The 9261-nt window shown below is 40.4% G+C and overlaps 1 protein-coding gene across 1 annotated transcript; it reads left to right on the forward strand.

Moving 5' to 3' along the window:
- Window positions 1-2706: 2706 nt before the first annotated feature.
- cnpy3 (canopy FGF signaling regulator 3) lies at window positions 2707-8683 on the forward strand. The gene is made up of 6 exons (XM_005946023.3): window positions 2707-2973; window positions 3680-3806; window positions 5092-5188; window positions 5977-6099; window positions 6204-6321; window positions 6682-8683. Exons 1-6 carry the CDS (start codon window positions 2871-2873, stop codon window positions 6972-6974), a joined length of 861 nt encoding a protein of 286 aa, XP_005946085.1. The 5' UTR covers window positions 2707-2870; the 3' UTR covers window positions 6975-8683.
- The last annotated feature ends 578 nt before the right edge of the window (window positions 8684-9261 follow it).

Below are 9261 nucleotides of genomic sequence, written 5' to 3' on the forward strand. Positions count from 1 at the left end.
CCGGTTAGTGTTTACACCACATTTGCTCATTTCAGTTCAATTTTATCCTTTAATGTTCTTATTGTTACTTTTACTTCATGTGGACACACATTTGTCAGGGCAAATTGTGCAAAACATTCAAAACAGAGTATTTTAATACAAACAAAATACATCTGGGACACATTCACAGTCATGTAGACTTCCCTGACTCAACAAGCATTTTCCTAAATACCTCTTCGTGCTTGCTGTGTTGGCCAATTCGGCCAAATGAACAAAAACTACAACTGATGGATGGCTATTATAACTGTTTCCAGGCCGACCTCAACATTGAAATGGATACGCAGAAGAAAAATGCTCTTTTTTAACAAATCAATTTAATTATTCTCTAGCTCCCTACGAGCATCTGGTCTGACACACAAGTACACACATTAAGTTGCGTGTGGCTGGCATGAAGCTATTGGCTAAATCGCTAAATGTCCAGTGACCGCGAGCCAATCAAATGTCTGCACATGTGCACTACGAGCATCACATCCACAGGCACAGGTGGATGATAAGCCAAGAGCACATCTGATAGTTCCCATAACTGCATGCAATCCATTATTTACATGGAAATGGAGATCAGAGGTCAAAGGTCATAACACAGGCAGCTCAGTATCAATACAGATGTGAGGCAATGAGTAGCTCTGTTAGTCTCACAAGGAAGAAAGAACGGAGAGAGGGATAGATGTCAATCATCTGTTCAGCGTTGCATAACATGTGAAGCCTGGCAGAACTTTCGGTTGGTGCAGGTCTCCCTCTGTTGGATGAAACTAAAAACTGCACCTCAGAGCACTGAGTCCAAAGACTGTCTGTAGATCAGAGGTGCCACTCGTTGCCAGGACTGCTCACTCTAGTTCACCACAACCACGGAGTGTAGGCGTGAAAAAGAAATCCTGATACAGTCACAGATTATTAATGTGACATTATGTTTCAAAAAGAGCCATTAATTAATCAATTAAGCAAAAAGAGTAAAAGTATAGGTATACAGATGTCAGTGAGTGACAGAAGGCCAACTGTGGATCAAACCTCCCTCATATCACTTGTTTTAAAATAATTTTTAAGCATTTTAAAGGTTATGATTGAGTTATGAGCTACAGGACAACAAACAAAGTAACAACAAAGTATAGGCCACTTTTTTTGGAAAAAAAATTGTTTTTGAACTAAAGATATTTTTGGTACCTTACCTAAGATGTACACCAGGTAAGTGTACATCTTGTGCAGAGCTTAGAGTCACAGTCAGATAAACATATAAAATATATATCTGTGTGTATATATGCACAACCTCTGATGATGTGTTGTGCGCTTTTCTTGCAGTATTATGTGGATATTGAGTCCAGTGATAGAAGATTAGTCTTTATAATCCTCTCTGTGATCTTTATGACTCTCTGGAGAGCCTTCTTATCTACGTGGGTGGTGTTCAAAGTTAAAAAGGGGCACATGGAACCAGGCTGAAGAACTACAACCCACATTCTTTAAGAATCGAATATGGAAATGCATCATACTTTATCACTGTCATCAGGTGGGGACCATGCAAAGCAAACATAGCCTCTGCTTTACCTGATGGGTACAATGTTACTGTTGAGGTGTTGCTGCTGCTCCTGCTGCTGACAGTGCTAAAAGGCAAGGCTGTGTTGACCTGAGACTGTAGACTGTAAAATGTCCATAGGAGAGATGGGAGCTGATTAAACAGGTGTTATGAGATAATAATGAAATGCAAAGATGAAAAGGTGACAACACTTGGAACCATAAGGCAACAAAACTGTGAGAAATAAACTAGGCTGTGAATACGAATCACTCTTTGCCTCTCTTCCTCCTTCCATCTCCTTATCTCATCTATCACTCTCCACTTGCTGTCCATCTGAGATGAAGGCACAATTAACTATTGCATTGATCTATTATTTAATTATCCACTCTTAAAAACTCTCGCACCCAATCCATAATAAAGTAATAATAGAAAAATGTTATAGAACCAAAACATTGCAGGTGTGTTTATTATTGTTTTTATACTTGAATACCTCTGCAATGCAACAACTGGTACATGTGTTATTGTTACCTGTGCTCTTTTTAATTCAGCTGGTGGGGGATCCACTGCCTTTAGCAGCTCCTTTTGTCACCATTTCCTCCTTATGTCCTTACAGGGCATGTCTGGACAATGTTATATCATGAGTAATGATTTTAAAAAATATCAATATACATAAAACACACACACGCACACATACACATACAGTGACATTATATATCTTCTCCAGAATACTGTATGCATTATGGCTACAAGTTTGCATCATGGTGCTGATCCAGAATCCTTCCCTTATTGTTTGTTCCTTGTGTTATAATAATAAAATAATTAAAATGGAAAAAAAATTAAGTAATAAATATAAAATAATGTATTATAATAATGTTTATGATGATTCAGTTTGTTTGACTATCCACTCTGTGCAGGCAGAAAGCTTATTAAATGTTTAAACTATAGAGATACAATAATGTTGCTGCTGTAAAATCTGAATTTTGTCCTATTTGAAATATAAATCTAATGACTGTAGAAAACATTGGATGATGCCAAAATTTGCAGTTTTGCGCAGGAGTAGCGCTGAGTGATACCTCTTGTCTTCCAGCAGCTCTTCGACCCTCCTCTGCCTCTCATTGGTCCAGCTCCTGCCACTGCTTCTTCTCTGATTGGTCCGGAGATCCGGTTGTGTAACGCCCTTAGCGGAAGTGATCGGTCGCAAGTGAAGCAGCAGGAGTGATGATACAGAGGAAGGCGTGAAAACAGGGGAAATAACGGTGCTCTGCGCAGTTGTTTCAAAGTCAAATAAGTTTTATGACAAGATAAAGACTCGGAGAGAGCAGACGGGATGATTTTAGTGGCATATTTGTCGTTTTTTCTCCTAATTTCCTCGGTCGGAGCAGCGAAGGATGGGGACGATGACTGGGTTCATCTGCCCAACAAATGTGAAGGTAAGGCGGCTTGTGGTGCTCAAAACGGGCTCCGAGGACCTCTAAGAGTCCTACAGCGAATAGAGAAGTCATACTGCAGTATTTGTATATATAATACACGTAGTATATGTGCTAAGTATAATTTCCACTCTGTGTGGGTTCACACTGACAGCAGGCTGTTTGTTTGTGGAGGAAGTCGCACTGAAACAGGATTATGTGAAACATTAAAACAGGAGTGCTGTTGGGCTTAGCTAACATTTCACATTTGTAAGCTTTGCTTTTAGGTTTTTGCTCTTGAAATTACTCCATTGGCCATTTCTTAGCATCAATACAAACACTACCCTGCAGCCTTGCTTTTAAATTAAAGGTGCTCATTGTAGGTATTTTAGTTTGAAAATCCTGCCACTAACCCATCCCCTCTCATAGCTGCTGTACCACCTGTCCTCTGCCAGGTCAGCTTTGCCTCTTGTCCAAGGGGTGGACTCCCAACTCCACAATGCTGGACTGCAGGTGGAGTTGGGAACCTACTCTGAAATGCAAAGGAAGGACTACCGCCTCCACCTGCAGTCCATGACAGTGCAGGTGGAGTCCATCTGTGGGGAAAAGCACACTTTAAATGAAACAGAGAATCTCGATGACATCAATGACCCGATGAGTTTAACTGCTTTGTTGAGACATTGTTGAGGCTTAAAGGGCTTCTTCTCATTGTCTCTGTTTCCCTTTCCAGTCTGCAAGTTTGTCAGCATCGAGATGAAGTCGGCGTTCGAAGAGACGGGGAAGACAAAAGAAGTCATCGATACGAAATACCGCTTCATAGACAGCAAGGGGGCGTCGCCGATCAAATATGTCAAGTCGTAAGTTTGAGTGTGTGCGCACCTGGTACCGGGAAATGGAGCGTAAAAAAATAAGAGTCCGGTTTCAAAGTAGAAGTAAAAGCTGCTCTGTGTGGAGGGAGAAGTATGCCTGGCTGATTCTGGATCTTTCTCTCGCCCTCAGAGACAGACGGCAACAAGGGACAGGAACTTGGTCAGGTTCAGTTCCTGTGCAGAAACTTATTATAGAACAGGGAAGCTGCTGAAGTGCTCTGGGTGGTGTGCGAGAGCAAAGCTCGATGGGAGTTTTAATCTGAAAGCATCACAGTTTTAGGACCTGCTTTTTAAAAAAAAAAAAAAAAAGTGTTACAATATTCTAAATGTGGTTGTGAACACGCAGGTTTATGTTCAGTCTGCAGAGCTGACATGTGTCAGACACACTTAACTCACGATGTTTCCCTTTTTGTCTTTTTTGATTTAGGGTAAGTTGAAAGGCAGCATACGTCTCATGTCTGGACATGAAATATAACATTTCTGCTACAGTCAGCAGGACTTAATCACAGCTGTATTTTAGTGTTCACCGTGAACACTAAAATACAGCTGTGATTAAGTCCATCCATCACATTTTGTTACAACCACTTATCCAGTTCTAGGTCGTGGGCGGGGACACAGAATCAGTTTTATTGAATTTATAGCACCAAATCACAACAAAAGGTCCCTCAAGGTGCTTTATATTGTAAGGTTTAAACCCCCACAATCAGCTGGCCCCCTTTGAGCAAGCACTTGGTGATAGTGGGAAGGAAAAACTCCCTTTTAACAGGAAGAAACCTCCAGCACAACCAGGCTGAGGGAGGGTGTCTCAGGATGTTTTAGGATGCAAGGCGGGCTAGTAAACAAATATGTAGGACTGCTTTTTTCTTGTTGTTCCTTCTAGTTCTTCTAGAAACCCCTCAGCTCAGGCCCTGAGCTGAGGGGTTGCTATAAAGGCCACTTTACTGTGGATCGTGAACCAAAAACCTGATCACATGTCACCGCTGACTTCATTTTATGGACCGTGTCAAAGTAACATTACAGAGCTTTTTCATTTAAGTTTTCTGCTCCTCGATGCTCTTTGTTTTCATGTCAGCGCGTCTCCACACTAAAGGCATTTCTCAGCTGGTATCCTGGATGCTATGAAAGTACCCCTATACTTAAAGGAGGTCTATGGTTTTATCCTGAGGTGATAACAGACAAAACAAAAAAAGGGCAAATCCAAACAGAAGGTACAGGGAGAAAAAAGCTTTAACTCTGTCGCCTGCTGGGATGTTTAATGTGTGTTTCTCCTCAGAGACCTGAGATTCATCGAGGTTGTAGAAAATGTGTGTCAAAGGCTGCTGGAGTACAATCTGCACAAAGAGAGAAGTGGCAGCAACCGTTTTGCCAAGGTCAGTGTAACGGTTATTTTTAAACACCCTGGATGTGACGCGTGACACTTTCTGCAAGAATCAGTATTTTTAGGGTTTGGTTTTCAAGCATCTTGTTTTTCAGCTCATAGTTGACAACACGTGAAGCTGCGTGTTTGTTTCATAAAATGTTTTTTAGCTGAATGTAGTCATGCTGTCACCGTTGCTTCTTCACATGTAATGACTGCATATTGAGCTGTTCTCATTAAAACCCTGAAACTTTTTCGATCGGCTTTACTGTTTATGAAAACTGCTGAAAATAAAAGGAAATGTTCACAAAAACTGAATTCAATGGAAGTTGAACTCCGACCATAGACGTCTTCTCGGTGTTTGAAACTGTACGTGCTGACTGTGAAGCTTCACACTCTAGTTGTGATCCCAGGCCGTTAGCCAATGAGCTTACTGCAGATTACCCTCTTTGCTGACACTTAGAGAACAGTAAAATTATACAGTGATAAAACTGGATTAAAGTTTCATTCAGTAAGACCCCAAATAAGTGACTGAGTCCTTAAACTCACTGGGAAAATCTTTAGAGGTCCAATCAGAGGGCTGTTTTCCTCATTTTTGGAGTAGCGGTGGCTCACAGGTAGGGCAGATCATCTGCTAATCATCAGGTCGGTGGTTTGATTTTAATGCTCAGTCTGTTGCAGCAGCAAAACAGCACATATCGTCATCAGTGTATGACGATGATTGTCTAGCTTCTTTTTAACGTAGTTTGGTTTCTATGCAGTCGTCCATATTTGTAGTTTTAAATGTGTCGTCGGGCATAGGGCATGTCGGAGACCTTCTCCACCCTGCATGGGTTGGTGAATAAAGGAGTGAACGTGGTGATGGACATTCCCTACGAGCTGTGGAACGAGACGTCAGCTGAAGTGGCCGACCTTAAAAAACAGGTGTGTTTATATATTTATTTAAACATTCCCAAAGGAACCAAAATTAAACTCCAAACATAGTCAAATTTTCATCTTTTAAATTTAATTTGTGTGTGTGCGGTCAGTGTGATGTGATGATAGAGCAGTACGAGGACGTGATTGAGGACTGGTATAAAGGAAGCCAGGAGGAGGACCTGACCACATACCTGTGCGAGAAACACGTGCTCAAAGGACAGGACAGAGGTAACGCTCGTACACACAACTCTGATGTTACATCCATGTTGTTGTTTTTTGTAATTCATGATTCCTGATTGTTTAATTTTGCACCCCTTTCTTTCCCTTCTCACATGGCTCCCTCTGGTATTCACCTGAGTTTTTGAGACCTTTACACCATCAGTGTAGTAAAGAGCAAAATAAAAACAATAGAATCCTCAATGACAAAACAAATATTGTAATTACAAAAATAATAATAATTTTGAAATCAAAATAAGTGCAATAAAATAATTGTCGTGACTTTCAGATTTGTATATTTCTCTTTGCCTTGCTTTCTGTTTTCCCGATCTTATTTTCCCGCCACGCTTCTCCTTCCATTTCTCTCTCCAGCCTGCCTGAACGAGAACTGGAAGAAGGGAGACCAGGCAGCGATTGCAGAAGACAAGAAGAAGAAGAAAAAGAAGAAGGGAGGGAAGAAGGGCAAGGGCAAAGGTGAGGAAGGAGGCGAGGGAGGAGCAGACGGCAGCTCGGAGGGAGAGAAGGCGAGCAAGAAGAAGAAGGAGAAGAAGGTGAAGAAGAAGAAAAAGAGCAAATCTCCGGTGGAGAAGACGGACGGAGGGGTGTCGTCTGACGAGGAGATCCAGCCGCAGGTGCCTCTGTCTGGGCAGAAGACGGAGCTGTGAGTCCTGGATGTGGATCAGTCATCCAGAGTGAAACCTGCTGAGTCAAAGCAGCTTCTGGAAGTGTTAAAACTGAGGTTCAAGTCATTGAAATCCTGCGCTGTTACATGTTTTGAAGTCATTTTTCAGGTTTCATGAGGGAGAAATCAGATGTATAATCAGTTACGTACAATATTTCGCTCCTTTTTACCCCCACTTCAGTCATTTAACGGTTTTTAGTAGAGTCTCCATTGGAACTTAAAGGATGATGTGGTTATCATAGCTTGGGACCAGTTTTTCTATTGGTATTCATAATGTTTGTACTTTTGAGGCCACAAACGTGAAAAAGACTTGAATTGTGATTTCTGGGCTCGACATCATTCTTAGACCAAAAACATAAACACTTTAGGGATACGTGAGAACCATTTCTCAGTATTTATTGACAAATCATGAATTATCCTGTACTAATACATCAAAAGAAAGTCTCTAGGTGCACTCTGTATGAATGATTTTACAGTAGGGCTGTGCGATATGACCAAAATCTCATATCCCGATATAAGAATTCTATCGTCCGATAACGATATAAATCACAAAAATGTAACATTTTCTGTAAATTCGGTGAATCTCGGGCAGCTCGCCTCGTGTGAAGTGTTTCCAGCTGCGCGTCATGTAGCTGGAGTCGAGTGTTTTAACCGATGCATGAAACGATACATTTTTAGACATAAGTTATAACAGCCGCCGTTTTCTAAAATAAATATAAATATAAATGTTTTTATATCGTCATCCGATATATATCGTTATATCGAACAGCCCTACTTTACAGTGCTGTACACAAACTACATACAGAGTTGATTCACGTATTTTGTCTTTCTCTCTGCATCTCACGTTGGCAAAAACTTCAATCGCAGCTCCGAACTGAGACTCTCTTTCACTCATGTTTTAAAATATTTTTGTGCCCTTTACAGCTGTAGATCTTTGACCCTCAGTGAGCATTTTATTAGGAACACCGACATCTTTGTAACTTTGACCAATCCGCTACACTTTCAGTTATTGTAGAGCTGCGTGAAAATGTTAAATGATATTGTGTAAATAACAAACATATTATGAAATGACTTTTTAATTCTTTCTGTAAATAATCTTTCCACCTATGTGAGCTCGTATCTCAGGATTAACTTACTAAAAAGACACCATGTATCAAGGTTACAGATAAATTTGACTGATCAGCCTGTTTGCTGTTATGTCAGTGGTGTTATTGTGAAGTTTTCAAACGTTGTGTCCAGCTGGTTCACCTGTATGAACGAGCAAGCGGGCTGCCCAGGTGTTCCTAATAAAGTGCTCTAAACAAATGATTGCTAATCCAATGTTAAAGTTTTTCTTTTATTTCTCACTGTCCTAATTTTTAAAGCCCTTCCACAAACTGATGTATTAGCTGAAATGCCCCTTTAATTAATAGATACAACGTGTGGTACTGATTTCCTGTTTGCTGTACAAAAAGCTGCTATTGAAGGCCTGTGTGTGTTCGTGCTGCCGCGTGATCGTCAGGCTCCTGAACTGAAGACGATGAAGGATTGTGCGTCTGTTTTTATGCATTTTCTTAAGAGTGAACGTGTGTGGGTGTGTGTTTTTACGAGATTTCTATCCTGAGGTTAAAATGCTGGCTGTGTTGTATTGAAGTTGCTTTTGAAACCACGAGCAGACGCATCAGTGGATTAATAAACAGGTTTCAGAACTCAGAATGTGTTAGAGATATATTTTTTTTTAATGGATGTAATGAAGCTTTCAGTCTGTTATAGTTAAAGTTTCATACAATTATTTTAAAATGTGCACCTGGGAGAAGTAGTGTTATCTTTTCCTTAGTCGGCTGTGTGGGCGTAGTCCACTTTTTCAGCTACCAGAGGGAGCCAGAGTTAAGGACTTGCTCTGTTAATGATTTTCCAGGTCCTGCAGTCAGGCAGTCGTTTCTTCAGTCTAAGGAAGGAAGAACAGATGCAACATACATCATGTTTTTAAAGTAGTTTTATCATTCTGACTATTTTTCCATGCATCAGATTTTTATTCAGTTAAAGTTTGGATTTCATTATTTATTTGTTATCATTTCAAGTAAATGTTACTGTTTGACTGAACAGTTGTACACAGTTCCATATTTTCACCCACAAATACTTTTTCTCTTCTTGTAATATAGATATAAATAAATGAATAATATTTAAAGGAAAAGGCTATTTTCTTTCTAAAGCGTACATTAACAGACTGGTATAGATTCAAGGTGCTGTACCAAGAAGTCAAAACAACATAAACGCACACCATGATTTGT

The sequence above is a fragment of the Haplochromis burtoni genome, unplaced genomic scaffold (genome assembly GCF_018398535.1).
Source record: "Haplochromis burtoni strain Fernald_Lab_line unplaced genomic scaffold, NCSU_Asbu1 Contig_470, whole genome shotgun sequence".
Classification (NCBI taxonomy): Eukaryota; Metazoa; Chordata; class Actinopteri; order Cichliformes; family Cichlidae; genus Haplochromis; species Haplochromis burtoni.

Bases quoted from the DNA above. Each gene is read 5' to 3' on its own strand.
- cnpy3 (XM_005946023.3), top strand. From the start codon at position 2,871: ATGATTTTAGTGGCATATTTGTCGTTTTTTCTCCTAATTTCCTCGGTC. The intron at 2,974-3,679 runs GTAAGGCGGCTT...TTCCCTTTCCAG, and splicing joins TCTGCCCAACAAATGTGAAG to TCTGCAAGTTTGTCAGCATC. The intron at 5,189-5,976 runs GTCAGTGTAACG...CGTCGGGCATAG, and splicing joins GCAGCAACCGTTTTGCCAAG to GGCATGTCGGAGACCTTCTC.